The sequence below is a fragment of the Stegostoma tigrinum genome, chromosome 3 (assembly GCF_030684315.1).
Source record: "Stegostoma tigrinum isolate sSteTig4 chromosome 3, sSteTig4.hap1, whole genome shotgun sequence".
In the NCBI taxonomy this organism is placed as follows: domain Eukaryota; kingdom Metazoa; phylum Chordata; class Chondrichthyes; order Orectolobiformes; family Stegostomatidae; genus Stegostoma; species Stegostoma tigrinum.
In genome coordinates, this window is record NC_081356.1 from 109270572 (window position 1) to 109296948 (window position 26377).

General features: G+C 48.1%; 1 protein-coding gene across 1 annotated transcript in view; it reads left to right on the plus strand.

Moving 5' to 3' along the window:
• thbs4a (thrombospondin 4a) overlaps positions 1-26377 on the plus strand; it is a 135116-nt gene that overhangs the window by 81553 nt on the left and 27186 nt on the right. The window contains exons 12-14 of the mRNA XM_048528285.2: positions 10771-10878; positions 19269-19428; positions 24750-24868. Coding sequence (XP_048384242.1) covers positions 10771-10878; positions 19269-19428; positions 24750-24868 — 387 coding nt within the window. The remainder of the gene's footprint in view (positions 1-10770; positions 10879-19268; positions 19429-24749; positions 24869-26377) is intronic.

Below are 26377 nucleotides of genomic sequence, written 5' to 3' on the forward strand. Positions count from 1 at the left end.
AAGGTGCAGTTACACTCCCTCCAACTCATTTTCAAGTCCATACCTTCATCCCTAATTGATCTCAAACTGAGTAGCTTTCGAGGCCATTTGGAAACCAGAAATTTAAAGTGGAATAGACATCTATTGTTGTGAGTCACAGATATTTTCTCCTTCCGCTTTGTAATCAGATGATCCACAAAAACTATTAATGATCTGGATGTGAGTTTGCTCGCTGAGCTGAAAGGTTAGTTTTCAGACGTTTCGTCACTTTTTTTTATTTGAAAAAATATACTTTATTCATAAGATGTACAAAAAATAAAACATACTTACACACCTACCCAGTCATGCAAGCCGCTCCGGGTTACCCAGGGGATACGTACACAAACTAAAGGAAAAAAACAAACAAAGAAGAAAAAAAAATAAAGCAAAGAAAATACCCCCGGCAGTTGTCACCCCGCACAGTCCCACTTGGCCCCCTGACCAGTTGGGGAAGGCGCCAGCTGGGCCCAGTTACCAGATAGGGCCCTTTTTTCCATTCTGGATGAGGGGTTTCATGCCGTGGTCTTTCCCCACCGCGCCTTGGCGGCGGCAGCCCCAAGCTTTAGCGTGTCCCTCAGCATGAAGTCCTGGATCTTGGAGTGCGCCAGTCTACAACATTTGGTCTGGGTCAGTTCTTTCAGCTGGCAGACCAGCAAGTTGCGGGCAGACCAAAGAGCGTATTTCACCGCATTGATGATCCTCCAGGCAGAGTTGATGTTGGTCTCGGTGTGCGTCCCGGGAAACAGCCCGGAAAGCACGGAGTCCCGTGTCACGGAGCTGCTCGGGATGAACCTCGACAAATACCACTGCATCCTCCTCCAGACCTCCGGCACATAGGCACACTCCAGAAGCAGGTGATCAACAGTCTCGTTCCCCCCCCCACAGCCACCTCAAGGGCAGCGTGCGGTGGCGCAGGGATTCCGGGCATGCATAAAGGATCTCACTGGCAGAGCCCCTCTCACCGCCAGCCAAGCAATGTCCTTGTGCTCGTTTGAAAGTTCTGGCGATGAGGCATTCTGCCAAACGACTTTGGCAGTCTGCGTGGGGAACCACACGACGGGATCCACCCTCTCCTTTTCCCGAAGGGTCTCAAGGATACTACGTGCTGACCACTGCCTGACGGCCTTGTGGTCAAAGGTATTTCCTTTCAAAAATTTCTCCACGAAGGACAGGTGGTACGGGACGGTCCAACTACTCGGAGCGTCCCGCAGCAACGAGGCCAGGCCCATCCTTTGCAACACCGGGGACAGGTAGAACCTCAGTAAGTAGTGACACTTGGTGTTTGCGTACTGAGGATCTACGCACAGCTTGATGCAGCCACACACAAAAGGTAGCCGTCAGGGCGAGGGTAGCGTTCGGTACGCCCTTTCCCCCATTTCCCAGGTCTTTGTACATGGTGTCCCTGCAGACCCAGTCCATCCTCGACCCCCAAATGAAGTGGAAGATGGCCCAGGTGACCGCAGCGGCACAGGTCCAGGGAATAGGCCAGGCCTGCGCCACATACAACAGTACCGAAAGCCCCTCGCACCTGACAACCAGGTTCTGACCCACGATGGAGGGGGACTGGAGCGTCCACCTGCCCAGCTTCTGCTTCAGTTTGGTGATACGCTCCTCCCAAGTCTTAGTGCACGTCCCAGCTCCACCGAACCAAACACCCAGCACCTTCAGGTAGTCTGTCCTGATGGTGAAGGGGATGAAGGAGCTCCTCGACATTCTCTGGGGTCAACAGAGTCGTGTTGAGCTTCCACGTCCCCTTGCCGGCCGGCTGGTCGTCCTGTAAGTAACAGTCGGCCAGCAGGAGGCAGTGGTCAGAGAAGAACACTGGCTCGATGCTGGTGGACCTGACCAAGAACGCCCGTGACACAAACAGGAAGTCTATCCTTGAGCGGATAGACCCGTCCGGCCGCGACCAGGTGTACCTTCGCTGCGCTCCGTCTGCAGGGGTGCTGAAGACGTCGAGCAGCTTGGCGTCCTTCACCGTGCCCATCAGGAATCTGGACGTGACGTCCAGTTGACTCCCCCCACCCGCTGTCCCCACGCTGGATCTTCCATCTGCATCGATGATGCAGTTGAAGTCACCGCCTAGGATGACCGGCCTGGACGTAGCCAGCAGGGGTGGAAGCCACTGCAGGATGGCCAACCGCTCACTCCGTAGCACTGGGGCGTACACGTTGATCAGCCTCGGGGAGCGTTCCTGTAGGTGATGTCAGCCACTAGGAGGCGCCCCCCCACCACCTCCTGAACTTGAGAGATGGTGAAGTTGCACCCCCACTGCAGAATAGCCAGGCCCAAGGACCGACAGTCGTTACCCCCCGACCAGATCGAAGGCCCACAGGTCCAGGCGCCGGACCGTTTCCCATACCTGCCGAGGTGCGGTATCCCGCACTCCTGCAGAAACAGGAGGTCCGCCTCAATGGTGGTCAGGTAGGCCAACGTGGACACACATCTTGCGGTGGACCTGACACTGCGCACATTAATGCTCGCAACTCCTACCACCATTGTGGGCAGTGACCGCAGTACCCTCGCCAAGTCCAAGGTCCACCCACTCTATCTGTCCCTTCATGCCCATTGCCCGGGCTAACTGCTGGACGCTCTCCGGGCTCAGGAAACCGTCCGTGCTGCCTTCCGGGTGGCATCCTCCCGTCAGGGGTGCGGAGGCAGGAGGGTCCGGCTCCGGGTCAGGCTGGGGACGCGCTGTTTCCTCCTTCCAGCCTGGAAGTTCCGGGGGGCCCTCCAGTGCTCCAGCGGCACTTGACTGGGTGTCGGAGGGAGCCTCAGGACACCTCCGGTCACCTGGAAGCGGGGTGCTGCTTTCCTTCTCCCTCGAGATCTTTAACTTCTGCTTCGGGCGGGCCCTCTCCGAATCCCCCTCGTCAGAGGAGCTCTTATAGCCCCCCTGTAGCTGCCTCTTCCCGCCTGATGGTTGCGGTTCCTGGGCCCGTCGACACACCTTCCTCCTCGCTTTCCGGACTGTCGTCCACTCCCCTGGGTCGCCTGTCGCTGCCTCCATCGACTCCGGGTTGTCGGGGGGGAGCGGAGCCTGCAGGGGCGCTTTGCTGGCCTCGGACCCATCCTGCAGGGCTGGGCCCTCCTGCATGACCTGGCCCTCCTGCACATTAGTGGGGTCCTTGCTGGCGCCTGGTGCCTTCCTCTCCTCTGGGGGGGCTGGCCCCGCGTTGCCCCTGCCTGCGACCTGGGCGTAGGTGGTCCCCCGCTGCGGGCATGCCCAATAGAGGTGGCCCGCTTCCCCGCAAAGGTTGCAGCTTTTCTCTCGTGGGCAATCCTTTGCAAGGTGTCCCTCCTCCCTGCAGTTCCTGCAAATGGTGGCTTTGCAGTCGGCCGCCATGTGACCTGACCTACCACAGGCATGGCAGACTTTAGGTTGCCCTGCATAGGTCAGGTAGCCCCTGCTCCCGCCGATCGCGAAGCTGGACGGTGGGTGTGCGACATTCCCGTCTGCGCCCATCCTCAGCGTCACCTTGACCTGCCTCTTACTCGTCCAGATGCCAAATGGGTCCATGATGTCAGTTAGGTCCCCTTCCACCTTCACATACCTTCCGAGGAAGGTCAGGACATCAACTGCTGGCACATGCGGGTTGTACAGTCACCATACGGCTCCTCTGTGCTGGCATCACAAACAGTGGGACAGCGGTCAATACAGAGAGGCGGCCCTCACCTCCTTTCTCCTTGAAAACCTCCAGGAAGCGCTCGCAAAGCTTGGCACTCCTGAAGGTCACGTCGTAAAAGCCTCCTCCGGGGAAATCCTGCAGGCAGTAAATGTCCACAGCAGCGAACCCACAACAGTCCAACAGGACCCTCTTAAACGAAGAAGGTGCGGTCCACAGGTGCACCTTCATCCACCTTCCTTACAGAAACGCGGATGGTGTTCCGGACCCCCTGACCTGGGGCACGAGCACTTGCCGCAGCCATCGTTGCAGGTTGGCTGCTCCCCTGAACCAGCGTTAGGCCGAAGCCAGCATTAAGATCCACTGGTCGCAAGGGTGCACAGCCAACCCGACGTCTTCCTTTCACCTCCAAGACAGCACTCTCGTCCTCTCGGTCCACAAGAGAGTGGGTCTTTATTGTGTTCGAGATGTAAGCTGGTTCACTGAGCTTGCCGGTTTGTTCCCAGATGTTTTGTCACCATTCTAGGTAACATCAACAGTGAGCCTCCGGTGAAGCCCTGGTGTTATGTACTTCTTTCTATTTATCTGTTTAGGTTTCCTTGGGTTGGTGATGTCATTTCCTGTTCTTTTTCTCAGGGGATGGTAGATTGGCTCCAAGTCAGTGTGTTTGTTGATGGAGTTCCGGTTGGAATGCCATGCTTCTAGGAATTCTCGTGCGTGTCTCTGTTTGGCTTGTCCTAGGATGGATGTGTTGTCCCAATCAAAGTGGTGCCCTTCCTCATCTGTATGTAAGGATACGAGTGATAGTGGGTCATGTCGTTTTGTGGCTAGTTGATGATCATGTATCCTGGTGGCCAGCTTTCTCCCTGTTTGTCCAATGTACTGTTTGTCACAGTTCTTGCGAGGTATTTTGTAGATGACATTCGTTTTGCTTTTGCAAATGGAAATGACATCGCCAACACAGGAAATGACATCGCCAACCCAAGAAAACAGATAAATAGAAAGCAGGACATAACACCAGTGCTTCGTCGGAGGCTCACTGATGATGTTACCTAGAATGGTGATGAAACATCTGGGAACAAACCAGCAAGCTCAGTGAACTAGCTTACATCTCGAACACAATAAAGACCCACTCTCTTGTGGACCGAGAGGACGAGAGTGCTATCTTGGAGGTGAAAGGAGGACGTCGGGTTGGCTGTGCACCCTTGCGACCAGTGGATCTTAATGCTGGCTTCGGCCTAACGCTGGTTCAGGGGAGCAGCCAACCTGCAACGATGGCTGCAGCAAGTGCTCGTGCCCCAGGTCAGGGGGTCCGGAACACCATCCGTGTTTCTGTAAAGAAGGTGGATGAAGGTGCACCTGTGGACCGCACCTTCTTCGTGAAGAGGGTCCTGTTGGACTGTTGTGGGTTCGCTGCTGCGGACATTTACTGCCTGCAGGATTTCCCCGGAGGAGGTTTTTACGACGTGACCTTCAGGAGTGCCAAGCTTTGCGAGCGCTTCCTGGAGGTTTTCAAGGAGAAAGGAGGTGAGGGCCGCCTCTCTGTATTGACCGCTATCCCACTGTTTGTGATGCCAGCACAGAGGAGCCGTATGGTGACTGTACAACCCGCATGTGCCAGCAGCTGATGTCCTGACCTTCCTCGGAAGGTATGTGAAGGTGGAAGGGGATCTAACTGACATCGTGGACCCCTTTGGCATCTGGACGAGTAAGAGGCAGGTCAAGGTGACGCTGAGGATGGGCGCAGACGGGAATGTCGCACACCCACCGTCCAGCTTCGCGATCGACAGGAGCAGGGGCTACCTGACCTATGCAGGGCAACCTAAAGTCTGCCATGCCTGTGGTAGGTCAGGTCACATGGCGGCCGACTGCAAAGCCACCATCTGCAGGAACTGCAGGGAGGAGGGACACCTTGCAAAGGATTGCCCACGAGAGAGAAGCTGCAACCTTTGCGGGGAAGCGGGCCACTTCTATAGGGCATGCCCGCAGCGGGGTGCCACCTACGCCCAGGTCGCCGGCAGGGGAAATGCGGGGCCAGCCCCCCCAGAGGAGAGGAAGGCACCAGGGCCCAGCAAGGACCCCACTAATGTGCAGGAGGGCCAGGCCGTGCAGGAGGGCCAGGCCGTGCAGGATGGGCCCGAGGCCAGCAAAGCACCCCTGCAGGCTCCGATCCCCCCCGACAACCCGGAGCCAATGGAGGCGGCGACAGGCGACCCAGGGGAGTGGACAACAGTCCGGGTAGCGAGGAGGAAGGTGCGTCGACGGGCCCAGGAACCGCAACAATCAGGCGGGAAGAGGCAGCTACAGGGGGGCTATAAGAGCTCCTCTGACGAGGAGGATTCGGAGAGGGCCCACCCGAAGCAGAAGTTAAAGGTCTCGAGAGGGAAGGAAAGCAGCACCCCGCTTCCAGGTGATGGGAGGCGTCCTGAGGCTCACTCCGACACCCAGTCAAGTGCCGCTGGAGCACTGGAGGGCCCCCCGGAACTTCCAGGCGGGAAGGAGGAAACTGCGCGTCCCCAGCCTGACCCGGAGCCGGACCCTCCTGCCTCCGCACCCCTGACGGGGGGATGCCACCCGGAAGGCAGCACGGACGGTTTTCTGAGCCCGGAGAGCGTCCAGCAGTTAGCCCGGGCAATGGGCATGAAGGGACAGATGGAGGGGCTGGACCTTGGACTTGGGGAGGATACTGCGGTCACTGCCCACAATGGGGGTACGAATTGCGAGCATTAATGTGCGCAGCGTCAAGTCAACCGCGAGATGTGTGTCCACGTTGGCCTACCTGACCACCATCAAGGCGGACCTCCTGTTTCTGCAGGAGTGCGGGATACCACACCTCGGCAGGTACGGGAAATGGTCCGGCGCCTGGACCTGTGGGCGATCTGGTCGGGGGGTAACGACTGTCGGTCCCCGGGCCTGGCTATTCTGCTGCGGGGGCGCAACTTCACTATCTCTCAAGTTCAGGAGGTGGTGGTGGGGCGCCTCCTAGTGGCTGATGTCACCTACAGGAATGCTCCCCTGAGGCTGATCAACGTGTACGCCCCAGCGGTACGGAGTGAGCGGTTGGCCGTCCTGCAGCGGCTTCCACCCCTGCTGGCTACGTCCAGGCCGGTCATCCTAGGCGGAGACTTCAACTGCATCATTGACACAGATGGAAGATCCGGCGTGGGGACAGCGGGTGGGGGGATTCAACTGGACGTCACGTCCAGATTCCTGATGGGCACGGTGAAGGACGCCAAGCTGCTCGACGTCTTCAGCACCCCTGCAGACGGAGCGCAGCAGAGGTACACCTGGTCGCGGCCAGACGGGTCTATCCGCTCAAGGATAGACTTCCTGTTTGTGTCACGGACATTCTTGGTCAGGTCCACCGGTGTCGAGCCGGTGTTCTTCTCTGACCACTGCCTCCTGTTGGCCGACTGTCACTTACAGGACGACCAGCCGGCCGGCAAGGGGACGTGGAAGCTCAACACGACTCTGTTGACCCCAGAGAATGTCGAGGAGCTTAAGAGGGAGTACGCCGGTTGGAGAACCGTGAAACCCCTCTTTGAGTCTCCAGGCGACTGGTGGGAGACGGTGAAGGAGAACATCAAGAGGTTCTTTGTCCTCAAGGGTGTTCAGAAGGCAAGAGAGAGGCGGGGAAAGCTGTCGCGACTCCAGAAAAGGGTGCAGAACCTGCTCCTTCTGCAGTTGATGGGGGTCGATGTCACGGAGGACCTCCGCGAGGTGAGGGGCCAGCAAGCCTTGCTCTTCGCCGCGGAGGCCTCCAGGATAATCTTCCGGTCCAGGGTCCGCTCCGTGGAGCAGGACGAGACGTGCTCGCGTTTCTTCTTTCAGAAGGTGCACAAAGAGAGCTCTGTGCTTAGCCGGCTGAAGGAGGACGACGGCTCGGTGACGTCGTCTCGGCCCGACATTTTGAGGATCAGCAGATCCTTCTATGCCGGACTGTACGACACGAAGCCCACGGACAGCACGGCCTCCGAGTCGTTCCTGTCGTCTATCACGGAGGTCTTAGACGACGGCACGAGGGAGTGGCTGGACCAGCCGATATCCCTGGACGAGCTGGCCAGAGCCCTCAAGTCCTTGCAGAGGAATAGGACTCCCGGAAGCGACGGCTTACCGGTCGAGCTGTATTCCGCTCTGTGGGGCCTGGTCGGCCAGGACCTGCTGGAGGTGTACGATAGTGCGCTTCGGGCAGGGGAAATGTGCAAGTCCATGAGGAAGGGCATCATCACCCTCATTTACAAGAGGAAGGGGGAGAGGGAAGAAATTAAGAATTGGCGTCCCAATTCACTTTTGAACGTGGACTACAAAATCCTGGCCAAGGTCATTGCCAACCGGGTCAGGTCTGTCCTGGAGTCAGTGATTCACCCTGACCAAACCTGTGCTGTGCCGGGCAGGAAGATCGCTGAGAGCCTCGCGCTCATCAGCGATACGATCGCCTACGTACAGGACAGGCGGGTGGACACCTGCCTCGTCAGCCTGGACCAGGAGAAGGCCTTCGACAGGGTCTCTCATGCTTACATGAGGGACGTCCTCTCCAAATTGGGGTTCGGGGAGGGCATCCGCAATTGGATCCGGCTGCTCTACGCTAACATCGTTAGCGCAGTCTCGATCAACGGGTGGGAATCAGACAGTTTTCCTGTTAGATCTGGAGTCAGGCAGGGCTGCCCGCTCTCTCCTGTCTTGTTCGTGTGCTGTGTGGAGCCCTTCGCCACCTCCATCAGGAAGGACGTGAGCCTGAAGGGCGTGACTATCCCAGGCAGCGGAGGCCTTCAGGTCAAGACCTCCCTGTACATGGACGATGTCGCCGTCTTCTGCGCCGATCGTCGGTCGGTGAGTAGGCTGTTGGACATCTGCGGCCAGTTTGAACTGGCCTCGGGTGCCAAAGTCAATAGGGGTAAGAGCGAGGTCATGTTCTTCGGGAACTGTGACGACCGCTCCTTCATCCCCTTCACCGTCAGGACAGACTACCTGAAGGTGCTGGGTGTTTGGTTTGGTGGAGCTGGGGCATGCACTAGGACTTGGGAGGAGCGTATCGCCAAATTTAAGCAGAAGCTGGGCAGGTGGACGCTCCGGTCCTTCTCCATCGCGGGTAAGAACCTGGTTGTCAGGTGCGAGGGGCTTTCGGTACTGTTGTATGTGGCGCAGGCCTGGCCTATTACCTGGACCTGTGCCGCTGCGGTCACCCGGGCCATCTTCCACTTCATTTGGGGGTCGAGGATGGACCGGGTCCGCAGAGACACCATGTACAAAGACCTGGGAAATGGGGGAAAGGGCGTACCAAACGCCACCCTCGCCCTGACGGCTACCTTTGTGTGTGGCTGCATCAAGCTGTGCGTAGATCCTCAGTACGCAAACACCAAGTGTCACTACTTACTGAGGTTCTACCTGTCCCTGGTGTTGCAAAGGATGGGCCTGGCCTCGTTGCCGCGGAACGCTCCGAGTAGTTGGACCGTCCCGTCCCACCTGTCCTTCGTGGAGAAATTTTTGAAAGGAAACACCTTTGACCACAAGGCCGTCAGGCAGTGGTCAGCACGTAGTATCCTCAGGACCCTTCGGGAAAAGGAGAGGGTGGATCCCGTCGTGTGGTTCCCCACGCAGACTGCCAAAGTCGTTTGGCAGAATGCCTCATCGCCAGAACTTTCAAACAAGCACAAGGACATTGCTTGGCTGGCAGTGAGAGGGGCTCTGCCAGTGAGATCCTTTATGCATGCCCGGAATCTCTGCGCCACCGCACGCTGCCCTCGAGGTGGCTTTGGAGGGGACGAGACTGTCGATCACCTCCTTCTGGAGTGTGCCTATGCGCAGGAGGTCTGGAGGGGGATGCAGTGGTATTTGTCGAGGTTCGTCCCGAGCAGCTCCGTGACGCGGGACTCCGTGCTCTACGGGCTGTTTCCGGGGACGCACACCGAGACCAACATCAACTGCGCCTGGAGGACCATCAATGCGGTGAAAGACGCTCTTTGGTCTGCCTGCAACTTGCTGGTCTGCCAGCTGAAAGAACTGACCCCGACCGAGTGTTGCAGACTGGCGCACTCCAAGGTCCAGGGCTACGTGCTGAGGGACGCGCTAAAGCTTGGGGCAGCCGCCGCCAAGGCGCGGTGGGGAAAGACCACCGTGTGAGCCCCCTCGTCCAGAAAAGGGAAAAGAATCCTATCTGGTAACTGGGCCCAGCTGGCGCCTTCCCCAACTGGTCAGGGGGCCAACTGGGACTGTGCGGGGTGACGACTGCCGGGGTGTTTCTTTGCTTTGTTTTTTTTTTCTCTGTTTTGTTTTTTTTCCTTTAGTTGGTGTACGTACCCCCGGGTAACCCGGAGTGGCTTGCATGACTGGGTAGGTGTATAAATGTTTTATTTTTTGTACATTCTATGAATAAAGTATATTTTTTCAAATAAAAAGAAAAGGTGACGAAATGTCTGAAAACTAACCTTCCAGCTCAACGAGCAAACTCACATCCTGAACCTCAACCTGAGTTACAAATCTTCTCAAAACTCACTATTAATGATATTTTTCTGAAAGACTCAGTCGTGCATATAGTACTGTAGGACAAAATAATCTGAGGCACACATCAAAGAGAGCAATGGCCTTATTTAATCAACTGAAGTAGATGTTTAAGGCTGAAATTATGAATCTATAGTGCTGGCTGGGGGTCTGAATGTGTCCAAGTGTCGCTTAGACCTCTGGTACTCTCTCCATTTCTACCACCCATATTTGCATCAAGCACTGACTCCCATAAGCAATGAGGCTTTATCATTTCAATCCTTATAGTGTCCCTTATTTTGAAATCTGGGCAGGCAACAATGTGGAATAAACAAGTATCATCTAGTCCATTACTTCAGTGCATCATCAACTGTAAAAACTTCAGGGCTGCTGTTTGAACCCACACAGTTATTTGTGAAAGTTGCAGTAGGCCTGAAAAGCAAGATAGTGGAAAATGTGTTGACTGGTAATGTTAGATTCTATACTGTACTGGAAACAGGATAGATTGGAAAACTTTCTAATTTTCAGTCTTATTCTTTAGATCCTTTTGTCTCATTTTCTCAATAGTGAAAATATGAAGCTACTCTTTGTAAGTGATTTAGAAGTGGACATATATGCTATATTTTTAATTTTTTTTCTTGCTTCTTAGGATAACTGCATATTTGTTCCCAATTCTGGACAAGAAGATGCTGATGGTGATGGAGCTGGAGATGCTTGTGATGATGATGCAGATGGAGATGGCATTTTCAATGCACAGGCATGTGTTTCAATTATAACACCAACATTTCTTTCTTAGATTTGTAACCATTTAATTGGAGGCACTAATAGCTGTGTGCAGCTTTGGAGGTTACATTGTAACAACAACAGAATATTTCAACCAATAGTATTTTGGATAAACAAATAACCATTCTTTTGCAAATGTAAACTGTTCCTGAACCTTTCTGATTAGCCAATTTCCAAGTTATGTTTATTGCTTTTGTGTCTTCTTGGATTTGCAGTTTCCCACTTGCCTGCTCATAGTTCCTGCTCAGGCAAGTTACTCCATATGGTCTACTGAGGTGGAAGGCATTAACAAGTCATTGCGGAGACATAATTAGACAGTCAGCAGAATTTTTTAAAATTCATCTTTTCAAAGCAGATGTGCTCTGTGCTCAAGTAAATTAGAAAAGGATAAAAGAAATTTAAATTAGAGTGTTTCAACCCAGGTTAGTACCCGCACAGCTTCAGGAGCAGGACAGCGTTCCACATTGTGTTGTGGGCTGCTGTGCTGTCCAGAAACACCAGTGCCTGGTTCAGCTTCTTATGGAAACGCTTTTAGATGAAGGGGGTGAATGCCAGAACTGAATCACACGTGCTCCTCCTCTCATGGAAATCAGCCTGAGCAACATTAAAGATGGTCCCAACTTCCAGAGAAATGCATTGCACAGTAGGATGCTTATAGTTCCTAAAGCACACAATAACTAGCGAAGCAGTTGATACAACTGGCCACCAATGCAAGACCTTACCTGGGCTCAGGGTGGCAGTGAGTTTTCCATGTGCCACACCTTCAAGAGGGAGTTTGAGCTGATGATTCTTGTGTAAAATTAAGTTAGGCAGAAACAAGCACAGGTCCAAAGCCGTTTCAGGCCGTTGAGTGCACAGTTGTCATATCTTGCTGCCTTGTCACATTTCAGTTTCATCAATGCTTTCTCAGACGTGAACTTGAGGCAATCACATTACTTTTTAGTTCATTACAGATTATGTGTTTTCTTTTCCAATGGTGTCTTCACTGCATGCAACAAATCACTGGCAACTTGTCTCAGAGGAGCTGATTAGCAATTCAGTATAGGTAATTTTGAGCTACTTGAAGGTAGCAAATCAAACTTTACTACATAGTCTGAAATAAGTGAAAATGAGCCCTCTGTTGGCTTCGTCTGATATGCAGCATTAAGGAACTCAAAGACACGGTCAACTATATCAAGGTCATTGTTTCATTCATATTCCTTCAGACGCTAAAGTGTAATAGTAATGTTGGCAAGACATTAAACAGGTAATTAAAGACATATGGAATAAAGCTACAGCTGTAATTATGGGTGAGTTTAATCTGTGTATTGACTGGGCAAATCAAATCAGCAACAATACTGTAGAGGAGGAAATCTGGACTGTGTACACAATAGTTTTCTGATTCAAAATGTTGAGGAGCCGTCTAGCAAACAGAACAAAAACAGAAGTTGCAGGAAAAGATCAGCAGGTCTGGCAGTTTCTGTGAAAAAAAAATCAGAATTAATGTTTCAAGTCCAGTGACCCTTCCTCAAAACTGATAGTAGCTTGTAGAATTTTCTGCATATAAACCAACATTTTCCCAGCTACCATCAGTTCTGGGGAAGGGTCACCAGAACCGAAACGTTAACTCTGATTTTTTCTTCACAGATGCTGCCAGACTTGCTGAACTTTTCCAGCAACTTCTGCTTTTGTTCCTGGTTTACAGCATCCGTACTTCTTTCGGTTTTTATTAGAGAACAGACCATTGTAGACTGGGTATTGTGTAATGAGAAAGGAATAGTTGACAATCTAGCTGTGCTAGATGCCTTGGGAGAAGAATGATTGTAATATGTTCAAGCTGTTCATTAAGATGGAGAATGACATTTTTGTTTCTGAGACTAGGGTCCTGAATCTACACAAAGGAAACTATGATGCTATAAGGTACGAGTTGGCTATGATAAATTGGGATGTGTTGTTTGATGGTGGATAAACTGAAGGTCATTGTGAATGCATCAATTTTAACTTTTGCACTGAGGTGCTAGGCTCTCCCATCATTGAGGATGGGGATATTTGTGAAGCATTCTCCTCCAGTGAGGTGATTAATTGTCCACCACCATTCACAACTGGATGTGGCAGGACTGCAGTTTAGCTCTGGACCCTTGGTTGTGGGATGGCTTTGCTGTATCCCGTGGTGTTTATGTTGTTTGGCATATAGTCTGTTTTATACATTTACCAGGTCGACACCTCATTTTAGATATGTCTAGTGATGCTTCTGACATGCCATCATGCACTCTCCATTGAGCCAGGGTTGATCCCCTGACTTGGTGGTAATGGTTGAGTGGGAGATACATTGCACCATGAGGTTGTAGATTGTATCAGAATATAATTCTGCTTATGCTGATCACACACATCGCATCATGGATTTGAGTTGCTAGATCTGTTCCAAATCTATCAAAGGATGGTAGCTGCTTGGAACTCTCTTCCACAAATACCAGTGGATCATAGTTCAGTTGTTAATTTTGAACCTATCTTTGCTTAACAAAATGCACCTAAGGAAAATGGGTCAAAGGCAGGTATGTGGAGTTGGCCATAGAGCAGCCATGATTTAATTGAATGGTGGAACAGGCTTGATGGACTGAATGGCCTACTCTTGTTCCTATTTAGTTGGGTGAGATTGCCACACAACATGTTTCTCTCAATTTCAATTTCTAATTTACTAACCTCCATAATCTTCAGTTCATTCAAAGCTCAGCTTATACACCACCCTTCATTGAGATTTTTGGATTCCTAGTCTCCCAACAATTAAATGTAAGATTTTTATCCTTATAAATAAATCATGGCCTTACCTGTCCACATGTCTGTGACCTTCTCTGATTCTAAAACATATTATTTTAAGATAGTGCCAAAGAATGTATGAAGAAGTGCTGAGTGCGTCAAGAACTCAGCTAAAGGTTCAGTGAAGCTACCAATGTTCTTTTTGATTAGCATTCCTGGCACTGAGCATCACTGCAAAGGCCAACATTTACAACTAATCCCAAATTGCCCTTGAAAAGGTTATGGTGTGTCACCACCCTGAACCACCGTATAGTCTTTGAACGGAAGGGTCTTGCCCAGCAAGGTTCTGAAGAAGCTGTAACACTTTGATCAGTGATGAAGGAAGGGAGATTAAATGTACAGAAAGTGATGGCAGGATATATTTACAACAGCAGACAAATTCCTAAAGTGCCATTCAATGATGTGAAGGTTTGCACGTCTTCCTCCCTCACCCTGGGTAAAAAGTTGTGACATCTACCCCAGTGAAGATTTCCCTTATGTTTGAGCAAATGCCACAAACATTTGTTGTAATTTTCTCTGTCAGGAGCTGTAGATTTCTATTTGTATGAACACACAGTGAACGGGTAACAATTTCAAGCAACTGCACAACAAACAACGGAGAAGCTAATGGCTTTATTTATAGCATTTCCCGAAATAAAAGAAACAAGTGCGAATTGGAGAATTTCTGAAAGCAGAAAACATTTGTTACCCAATGTGCAGGTTGTTGTCTGCACAGAATGAATCTGGTAGGCATTCACAGCATGCAATAATAGCAACTGGAACAAATTTGCACCAGGTTCAGCCTTGGGTCATGTCAATCCCAGCCAATAACTTGCCAAGTCTGAAAGCTGCTGCACAAATGTCTGACTTCATAGTTCTAGGTTGGCTATTGGGTATAACACATGGACAGACAGTCAGTTTGAGACATGTCAGTGGGAAAACTATCCTGCAGTTTACAATGAGGAGCTCAGTTCAGATAGACACAACTGCAGATTGAACTCAATAGAATATGTTCCAGTAGTTCTATGGCTGCACCGTTAAGCCTGTCTATTTAAAGAGAACAATTATAATCTGTAATTTACTCCCATACTCTTTCCATTAGTTGGTGTATTAATTCAATGATTGATACTGTTCACTTTATTGGACATATAATCTAACACAGGGTTTTCTCGTCAAATTAAATTAAACCATAAATAATGTGCAAAGCAAGCTCAATGTAAATCCCATTACCCACTCTGTTTTTTCTCACAGTATCTCTAGACATTAAGATCATCAAGGGATAGCAAGGTGGTGTGAGGAAAATGGTGTGGAGGTAGAAATAAAGCAACAATCTTACTTAATAGGCTTATTCCTGCTCTTATTTCACACATTTCTCTCTTTCTATTACCAATATGCAGCCACAGAATTGACTGTACTTATCTCTCCAATGGATGGTTTTACCGAAAGACAGTGAGGAGTGGGGAATCTGCTATTTGCACCTGCTTGCTATTCAGCAACTACAACCTGCATTTACATCCTCTCTGATGAAGGGTCTAGGCCCGAAACGTCAGCTTTTGTGCTCCTGAGATGCTGCTTGGCCTGCTGTGTTCATCCAGCCTCACATTTTATTATCTTGGAATCTCCAGCATCTGCAGTTCCCATTATCTCTGCATTTACATACAATGTCTTTCACATCGTAAATCATCACAAAGTGCTTTACAGGAGAGCTAGCAAACAAAATTTGATTCTAAGCCGCAGAAGGAGTTTTAAGATCAAGTGACCAAAAGACGGCTTTAAAAAGCAAGTATTTAAAAGCATTGCTCAGAAGGAGAAAGATGGAGAGGTACAAGGAGGTTGTTTCATGTCTTAAAAGCTTCGACAACTGAAGGCACAACCACAAATGAGAAGAAATGAAAACTGGCCTGACCAATAGGCCAGAATAGTGGGGAGGAAAGGAGCTCACGCAGGGCTGTATTGTTGGAAAATGTTGCGTGGGTTGTTGGTTGGTTGAACGAACCTGACTGGTTTTTGTACAAAGTTTCGCCCCCCTTCTAGGTGACATCTTCAGTGCTGTCCAGCCTCAGTTGAAGCGCTGTTATTCTGTTCCATTCTGAATTTATTTGGTTCAGTTATGGTGGGTAGTTCTGTTTTGCTGTACAGTGTTATGTGGATGGGGTCCATTTCAACACATTTGTTTATGGTACCAGTTGTTGAAACCCAGGCTTCCAGGAATTCTCGTGCTTGTCTTCATTTTGCTTGTCCTAGTTCTGTTATGTTGTCTGGGTTAAACTGATGTCCTTGTTTGTTGGAATGAATAGAAACAAGGGAGAGTCGGTTGTGCTGTTTTGCAGCGAGTTGATGTTTGTGTATCCTGGTGGTGAGTTTCCTGCCCATCTGTCTTATGCATTGCTTATCACAGTTGTTGCTTAGATATTTTGTATATTACATTTGTCCTGCTCATTGTGGGTATGAGGTTTTTTGGGTTTGAGAGCAGCTGGCGAAGTGCAGCTGTTGGATTGTGTGCTGTCATTATTCCAAGAGGTCTTAGGAGTCTTGTAAAGAGTTCTGATATGTTTCTAATGTAGAGGAGGGTGGCCAGTGTGTTGGGGCGTACAGTGCCTTCTCAGTGTTGTTTATTTGCCAGGCATTGGTGGATGAAGCTGTTAGGGTACCCATTGTTTGCAAAGACTTTGTGCAAGTGTTCCTCTTCATTTTTGCGTAGCTCTGGGGTGTTGCAGTATGTTATCACTCATTAAAACAGAGTCCTGACACAGATGGAGTGGTTACTATTGTAATTCAGGATTTGGTCCGTGTGTCATCTTTCTTTATACACCGGTCAGGAATTCGCCATTCTTCGTTTGTTCCATCATTATATCCAGAAATGGGGGTTGATTGTTGTTCTCCTCTTCCCTGGTGAACTTGATTCCGGTGAATATGTTGATTGTAAGGTAGTGTGTTTCTTCTAACTTTGCTCGTTTAATGATAAAAAAGTATCATCCATGTACCTGACCCATGTACCTGACCCATGCTTTAGGCTGGATCGGGGAGGGCTTTGCATTCAACTCTTTGCATAACAGTTTGTGCTATGAGACCCCCAGATGGGTGAACACATGGGTGTCCTGTTATGATTTGTTCATATACCTGGCAGTTGAACACAAAGTGTGTGAGAAGGCACAGGTCTAGTAATTTCAAATGTTGTAGGTTCCAGAGGGGCAGGGAAATGGAGGGGTTTGAAAACATGAATGTGGAGTGAGGATATCTGGAAGATACTCAGAATGCATTTCAACAGTTTGGTTTTCACATTTGTTTAACCAATGCATTCTCATAAGGAGTTTTCAAATAATTGCAAAAGAAAATGTAAGGGAAATATACTAGCAGCTCCAGTTTTAAACTGGATTGGTCATCTCTCCTTTGCCATTATGATACAAAATCAATATTTTCCATTGAAACATCTTGAATAATTTCAATGTAAACCTCACTCCCTTGATCAGATTATGCCTGGGAATTTATCCAGATTTAATTCTACATTTACGCAAGTGACATTTAGCTCTTAACTCTTATTTAGAGCCAACTGAATCAGAAGTAGTTCTCTGATTCCCAGATTTTTTCATTTACTGTACCCTCTACCTAACCCACACAAACATAGCTGCAAGACCAGGTTTGTGGCGGGTGGTGAGGGAACCAACCAGAGGAAAGACGCTTGACCTCATCCTTACCAATCTGCCAGCTGCAGATGCATCTATCCATGACAGTATTGCAAAGAGTGACCACTGCACAGTCCTTGTAGAGATGAAGTCCTACCTTCACATTGAGTATACCCTCGATCATGTTTTGTGGCACCATCACCATGCTAAATGGGACAGACTTTGAACAAATCTAGCAGCTGAAGACTGGGTATCCTTGAAACACTGTAGGCCATCTACAGCAGTGGAATTGTACAACAGTTCAATCTGCAACCTCATGGCCTGGCATATTCCCCCACTCAACCATTATCATCAAGCCAGGGGATCAACCCTCATTTAATGGAGATTGCAGAAGGAGCAGCAGGCATACCTAGAAATGAGATGTCAATCTGGTGAAGCTACCCAACAGGACTACTTGCATGCCAAATGGCATAAGCTGGAAGTGATAGACAGAGCTAAGTGATCCCACAGATCTAAGCTCTACAGTCCTGCCAAATCTAGCCATGAATGGTGGTGGACAATTAAACAACTCCCTGAGATGGAGGTTCCACAAATATCCCCATTCTCAATGACGGAAGAGCTGAGCACATCAGTGCAAATGTTAAGGCTGAAGCTTTCACAGCAATCTTCGACCAGATGTGCCAAGTGGATGATACATCTTGGCCTCCTTCTGCAGTCCCTAAACAAATGCTAGGCAATGACGATCTCCAACAAGAGATTTTTTACCATCACTCATTGGCATTCAGTGGCATTAGCTTCACTAATTCCCCACTATTGATATCCTGGAAGTTACCATTGACAAGAAGCTGAACTGGTCTATCCATATAAATACTGTGGCTGCAAGAAAAAAATCAGAGGTTGAGAACTCTGTGACAAGTAACTCAACTCCAAACTCCCAACTCCCTTAAGCCTGTCCATCATCCACAAGGCACCATTCAGGAGCACGGTGAAATCCTCTAGACTTGGCTAGATAAGTGCAGCTCCAACAGCACTCAGGAGGCTCAATACCATCAAAGACAAAACAGCCCACTTGATTCAAACCCCATCTATCACCTCCAATATTCACTCTGTCAATCACAGATGCTCTGCAGCAGCAGTGTACACTATCTACAAGATGCACTGCGGAAAATTATCAAGGTTCTTTAGATAGTACCTTCAAAACTGGGAAGGACAACAGCAGTAGATGCACGGGAGCATTGTCACCTGCAAATTTTCTTACAAGTTACACACCACCCTGACTTGAAACCATATCACCGTTCCTTCATTGTTCATCGGTCAAAATTCTGGTACTCTTCCTAATGGCACTGTGGGTGTCCCTAAACCACATGAACTGCTGCAGTTCAAGAAGGAAGTTCACCAGCAACTTCTAAAGGACAATAAAGGATGAGAATAAATGTTGATCTGTTAAATGTCCACATCCTCTGCATAATTTTTTTTAAAACGTGGGAAGTAACAGTCTTGTCCTAAACTCCTTTTCCTCATTGTAAATGTTTTGTGTTGTCATTGCTAGTAAATGCCCATTTCTCAGTTCAATAATTCCAACCAGGCTGTTTCAGTTGTTTATATGTCTGTGGCTGGTTGATTATCCTTATGACTGCATTTGCAAACAATTGAACATTGAAAATGAGCTGAAGTCTGCAGAAAACCTAACCAAGTACAGCGAATAAAAGCAAAATACTAGGGATACTGGAAATCTGAAACAAGCACACAGAATACTAGAGAAACTCAGCAGATCTTGCAGCAGCTGTGGAGAGAGAAAGAGAGATTAACATTTTGTGTCCAGAATGACTCTTCTCCAGAAGTTCCTCCAACATTCTCTGTATCTGTCTAAGTATAGCTGCAGGATAGGGACAAGTCTAAGAGGGTGGTCTATAACATTTCTGAGGCATCGGACCTTTATCTCATGACAGGATAAACATTCTCTTCTCAGGATAACTGTGTGTTGGTTCGTAACATCAATCAAATGAATGTTGATGAAGATAACTATGGAGATGCTTGCGACAACTGTCAAATATCAGTTAACAATGACCAGATCGACACAGATAGTGATGGGAAAGGTGATGCCTGTGATGATGATATGGATGGAGATGGTAAGTATTCACCTCAAGGAAAAGCCTCTAACACTTGTATCATGATCCCAGCTGATGCAGGAGAAATCAGACTCCAACGTGAAACTTGGTATTATTTTTGCAATTTGTTTGCCATGGTAGTCAGCCACTGAGCATGTTCACAAGAGGCTGCCAATGTACTTTTAACAAAGCAGTATAAGTTTGCTATGTAAATGAAATGTGAAATAAATGGCCAAAAGAAAGATTCATCCCTCTTCCCAGCAATACTCTTTACAGACACTCAACCCTAGTGATGTATCCAGCCTGTCTTCATTCTAAAATTTCATACACAACTGATAGGTTTGCAAGCACTGCCCTTTCGGCAAATTCTTGCACGTTCACCAGATGTGATTCTCGTTATTACTGTCTTGTTCCTGAAGCATGTAGACATAAGTCACTTTCACAAAACCAAAAAAAGATCCAATTTATGTCTATTTTAGACATCAAGCTTTCAAATAATAATAACATATTATAATTTTTTGTCACACTTGTTACAACTCATTCAAGTGCTTATATGTTCATTCCTATTTCACTGATACGTGCTAGCTCCTTGTGTTAAACCCTGATTGTTAAACTTTCTACCATATAAAACTCAGTGCTCCAGATTTCCCCATCATTGAACCGTAAAGGTTGCTGTATTTAATGAAAAAGTCAGTGATAAATTAGAACGAGGAAGTTGCTTCATCCCATATGAGGTCATCTATTCAGAAAATCAGACAGAGATTTAGAGATGTATTAGAAATAATTTCAGAGAAGTAGATTGTAATGCTTGTTTTTTCTCAGGCAGTTTGAGTTGGACAAAACCAACTCACTGGTGCAGACGTCAGGCAGGGAGTCTTTAATTTTCCTGTTTTCTCTGGTACCATGGTCACTGCACAGCCCTGAGTTAAAACATAATCAAGCACTGTCACATCAGTGGTTTAGTGAGCACAGCTGGTTCCGTGACATTTCAGTCTTCTGTCGTCCACCTTGGATTCCATGTGTACAGTTTCTTTTTGTCTCGAACAGATATTAAAGTAACCTGAGCCTAAAGTCTGTACAGGAGAGGTTGTTCAGCCCATCGAGTCTGTACCCCTAGAAATATACTACCACCTGCGCTATTCCCACTTTCCAGCATTTGGTCAATTGCCTTAAATGGTATGATACTTCAACTGCTCATCCAAGTACTTTTTAAAGATTGCATGTTTCCTGCTTCAATTAGCCTCCGACACAGAGCATTCCAGATCCCCACACCCTCAGGGTGAAAATGCGTTTCCTCAAATTATCTCTAAACCTTCTGCCCCTTCTTATTGATCCTACAACAAAGGAGGACTGCCGCTTTGTAGTGACCCTGTCCTTGTCGCTCATTATCTTATTCACCTCTCTCAGGTGACCCTTCAGTCTTCTCTACTCCAAAGAAAACATCCTGGGCTTATCCAGCCTCTCCTCACAGCTAAACTGCTCCATCCCAGGCAGCATCCTGATGTGTCTCTTTTGCTGCATCCCATCCACAGCAATCACATCCTTCCCTCAGTGTGGTGATTAGAACTGCACATAGTACTCCAGTTGTGGCCTAGCCATTTTTGTGAAGAAAAATTTCCTTCCCTCACCGCTCACTAGTTTGAACTTGTGTCGCTCTTACAATTCAACTTTGAAGCAAATTTTCCACGTTGATCAGTTCCTCAGAATTGCCATTTAACATACTTCAATAAGGCCACTTTACCATCAACTTCTTCACAAGGCTGAAAAGCTTATGTTTTTCAACCTATCCCCATTGCACTGAATTAGGATTTATTGTCATGGTTTTCCTCTGACCGCTTCCTGAGTGCTTCCCTTTCTAAATCATTGACGGCCTTATTCTGGTAACTGTTTATGGTCCCAAGAACCTCAGTGTGAATGAGTTAGGGGGGTGAATGTGAGAGTGTGTGTAGGTAAGGTGGATGAGTGAGTAGTGTGGAAGCTGGATAGGGTGATAGATGGGTGTTATGTGTCAATGTGGTTGGTAGTTCTTGGGCAAGGATGGGTAGTCATGTGGTTGGGGCCATAATGTTGAAGATCGATAGGGATCGGGTAGGCACTGGATGAGTGACTGGGGGAGTCAGTTGTATAATTACCAAGGAGTCAGATGAAGATTTTCTTGTCTAATGTTTCCCAGGGTGCAAGCGACACAGGGTTGGGGGGGAATTGTGGGGAGTGAGTGGCAAACAGTTAAGTTTTATCGGAGGTTCTGGGTTAGATGGGAAATTGTCCTCCAGATTTCCTACAGAGGCAGTATGATGGGACATTTGTAGGCTTCTGACATGCATCTTGGGTCCTAAATCTGGGATGTGACAATCTGGTAACCGGAAAATCTGGCTCATCATCTAGGACGAGGCTCTGAGCAGAAATTCATTAGTGGAGTATCATCTAAACATGGTGCTATGCAGAATTTATAGATTCCCTGAAGGTCTGACAACATCATAGTTCACACAGGTAGCAAGTGACTCCAATGTCTGCCCTTGGGGAACCTACATTATCTCCGCAGCTCTGCTTTGAAGTGTCACTTCCCAAAAAAATGAAGAAACTGAAATAAGCGCCAAAAATAGTTGATTTAAATGACTGGGATCATAGAAATGTTATCACTGAGAGAAGTCACCCTAAACAACATGCCAGTGTCAGTGCTATCAACCTATTCAAATCCCATTGACCCTGATCTCTCATAACAAGCACTAGGTATCTCTTGAATGTTACTTCCTCTGCAGCGATTTATGAGATATATAGTTTTATATTCAATGTGTTGTTTCAGTGCAGTGACTGGTTATGTTGAAGATCGTATATAATAGAGCTCCTAGCTCTTCTTCAACTTCACTGTTAGCTATTCAAATAGCTTTCCCAGATGATGTGTATATGCCATTTTTCTTCCAATCTTCACTGCTTTATACTTTGTCAATATAATACCTTATCTTCTATTATTCGAACAATAGATTATTTTCAGCACAGAAGAAAACTATTTTGGTCCATTTTATCTGTGCCGAGAGCAGATCTGAATTAAGCCCACCTCTGGGTACTCTCCCCATAGCTAGGTTTCAAACGTTTATCTAAATGATCACCACATCAACCAATCCCTGTAATGAAGTGTTCCATTTAAATAGATATATCTGTTAACCTCCTACTTTACATTCAGTGGCAAAAAGCAAAGACTGAAATGATGTGTGGAGCTGGATGAACACAGCAGGCCAAGCAGCATCTCAGGAGCACAAAAGCTGACGTTTCAGGCCTAGACCCTTCATCAAAGAGGGGGATGGGGAGAGGGTTCTGGAATAAATAGGGAGAGAGGGGGAGGCAGACCAAAGATGGAGAGTAAAGAAGATAGGTGGAGAGGAGAGTATAGGTGGGGAGGTAGGAAGGGGATAGGTCAATTCAGGGAAGATGGACAGGTCAAGGAGGCAGGATGAGGGGGTAGGTAGGAAATGGAGCTGCGGCTTGAGGTGGAAAGAAAGGATGGGTGAGAGAAAGAACAGGCTAGGGAAACAGAGACAGGCTGGGCCTCAAAAATTCCATCCCCTATTCCCAAATCCTCCGCCTCCGCCGCATCTGCTCCCAGGACGAGGCATTCCACTCCTGCACATCCCAGATGTCCACGTTCTTCCAGGACCGCAAATTTCCCCCCACAGTTATCGAGAACGCCCTTGACCGCGTCTCCCGTATTTCCCGCAACGCATCCCTCACACCCCGCCCCCGCCACAACCGCCCCCAGAGGATCCCCCTCATTCTCACACACCACCCGACCAACCTCCGGAGACAACACATCATCCTCCGACACTTCCGCCATCTACAATCCGACCCCACCACCCAAGACATTTTTCCATCCCCACCCTTGTCTGCCTGCCGGAGAGACCACTCTCTCCGTGACTCCCTTGTCTGCTCCACACTGCCCTCCAACCCCACCACACCCGGCACCTTCCCCTGCAACCGCAGGAAGTGCTACACTCGCCCCCACACCTCCTCCCTCACCCCAATCCCAGGCCCCAAGATGTCTTTCCATATCAAGCAGATGTTCACCTGCACATCTGCCAATGTGGCACATTGTATCCATTTCACCCAGTGTGGTTACCTCTACATTGGGGAAACCAAGCGGAGGCTTGAGGACCGCTTTGCAGAACACCTCCGCTCGGTTCGCAATAAACAACTGCACCTCCCAGTCACGAACCATTTCAACTCCCCCTCCCATTCCTCAGACGACATGTCCATCATGGGCCTCCTGCACTGCCACAATGATGCCACCCGAAGGTTGCAGGAACAGCAACTCATATTCCGCTTGGGAACCCTGCAGCCCAATGGTATCAATGTGGACTTCACAAGCTTCAAAATCTCCCCTTCCCCCACTGCATCCCAAAACCAGCCCAGTTCTTCCCCTCCCCCCACTGCACCACACAACCAGCCCAGCTCGTTCCCTCCCCCCACTGCATCCCAAAACCAGCCCAGCCTGTCTCAGCTTCCCTAACCTGTTCTTCCTCTCACCCATCCCTTCCTCCCACCCCAAGCCGAACCTCCATTTCCTACCTACCACCTCATCCCACCTCCTTGACCTGTCCATCTTCCCTGGACTGACCTGTCCCCTCCCTACCTCCCCACCTATACTGTCCTCTCCACCTATCTTCTTTTCTCTCCATCTTCGGTCCGCCTCCCCCTCCCTCCCTATTTATTTCAGAACCCTCTCCCCATTCCCCTTTTCTGATGAAGGGTCTAGGCCCGAAACGTCAGCGTTTGTGCTCCTGAGATGCTGCTGTGCCTGCTGTGTTCATCCAGCCTCACACTTTGTTATCTTGAATTCTCCAGCATCTGCAGTTCCCATTATCACTGAAATGATGTGATGTCTGATGTTCTATAGCGATTGGTATTAGAGTTGACCTTATTTTCTATACACGCATATAATTTAGGATTTAGCCTTTGAAATTTGCCAAAAATACCAAAATAAATTATAACATTCAATTTGAGAGATTGAATGATTGTTCTGGGAGTTCAGTGGGATTTGAATAGGTTGACAGTGTAAGTTGTAGCACTTCTTTTCTCTGCTCTGACACAGACATGTTGCACAGGCTGTCGTCTCTTAGTGATAACATTTCTATAAATCCAGTCATTGAAGATACTAGTTGGTTAAATCAATAGTATTTGATGCTTATTCCTCTTTTTTTAAAAATAATCTTCCAATTTTATTTTGCATTTTCATTTTGTGCTTATCATATCCCAAAGTATGAACTCATCCTGCTCTTTGTTGAATCTCAGCATTCGTCATTCAGATAAACCAGGTTTAGGTAATGTGCACCCTTTGCATCTTCCTCCAGGGATTAAAAATTTCTTGGACAACTGTCAAAGAGTTCCCAATATAGACCAGAAGGACAGAGATAACGATGGTGTCGGCGATGCTTGTGATAGCTGCCCTGATGTTGTCAACCCTAACCAGGTCTGAGAGAGCAGCTTTGTAATTATCCTTTGCAAACTGTAATACTTTGTTCAATGCTGAATGACATCTTAAAGAGGTTGCACCCCGTTACAGAGTAAGCATGCTGCAACAGCTCCGATTTTCATTTTGCATGCTTCATTTGATTGCAAGTGCTCTTAGCTGAAACAAATTGTGTTAATCAGAAGTGAGAGTTATGAGTGCAGCAGGATGCAATCCATTTCAGGTTTCAGATTCAACAATATTCCTCTTCATCTAGCCCCTTACCCTTTTGAAAACACAGCTCATCTAAAACTCAGCTAACCGTATTATACTCTACCCTAAGCTGCAATTACCTATGACCCATGTGTTATGCTGCCCGCTTCCAGAACATCAGTGGAAACACAAAGTAGGAGCAGGAATATGCCATTCAGCCCATCCAGCCCAGTCTGCCATTCCTCTATCTCAATGCCACGCTCCCACATTCCCCTCATATCCCTCGACAGAGTCATAGAATCATACAGCACAGAAACACACCAGTCCATGCCAAATATAATACCAAATTAAACTAGGCCCACCTGCCTGCTCCTGGCTCATATCCCTCCAAACCTTTCCTATTCATGTACTTATCTAAGTGTCTTTTAAAAGTTGTAACTGTGCCCACATCCACCACTTCCTCAGGAAGTTCATTCCACATGCCAATCACATCTGTATAAAAGACAATGACCCCACGCCTTTTTTAAATTACTCGCTTGTCACCTTAAAAATATGCCCCCTAGTCTCCATCCAAGGGAAAAGGTGTCTACCATTGACCCTACTTGTACCCCTCATTGTTTTATAAACCTCTATAAGATCACCTCCCAACCTCCTATGCTCCAGTGAAAGACGTCCCAGCCCTTCCAGCCTTAAATATCCATATCTCAAATCTTCCATACCCAGCAACATCCTGGTAAATCTCTTCAGAACTCTCTCTGGCTTAATACTATCCTCGAAATCCATCTATTTCTTTCTTACATATATTCAGATACTTTGGCTCCACAGCCTTCGGTGATCAGGATTTCCACAGGTTCATGACATTTCAAAAGATCAAGGATTCTGATAAACACCAGCCACATTGAAATTCTCACCTCCTTGCTCAATTTGCTTCACAGTGACTTTAATCTTCTCCAGCCCCATGCCTCCCTAATACCATGCTGTAGAGGTTTTGGACTTGGGTGGATAAGGTCAGAAGTCACATGAGACCAGGTCATAGTCCAATAGGTTTATTTGAAATCACAAGCTTTTGAAATGCTGCTCCTTCAGCTGAAGTGAAGTCACAGGCCTGTGTCCCTAAGACTGCAGAATTGTTACCTTTGCCCAATCAGGTGACTGTGCCTTCGGTCACATGGGCACACTTTTCATTGCATTGCATATTGTGACAGTGACCTCCTCTCATCTATGTGACTGAGACATATCATCAATGATTTTCAGATTCCCATTGTGTATCGCACTTGAAAGTAAAGAGGATTGCTGTTTGTTAAAATATTGTCACAT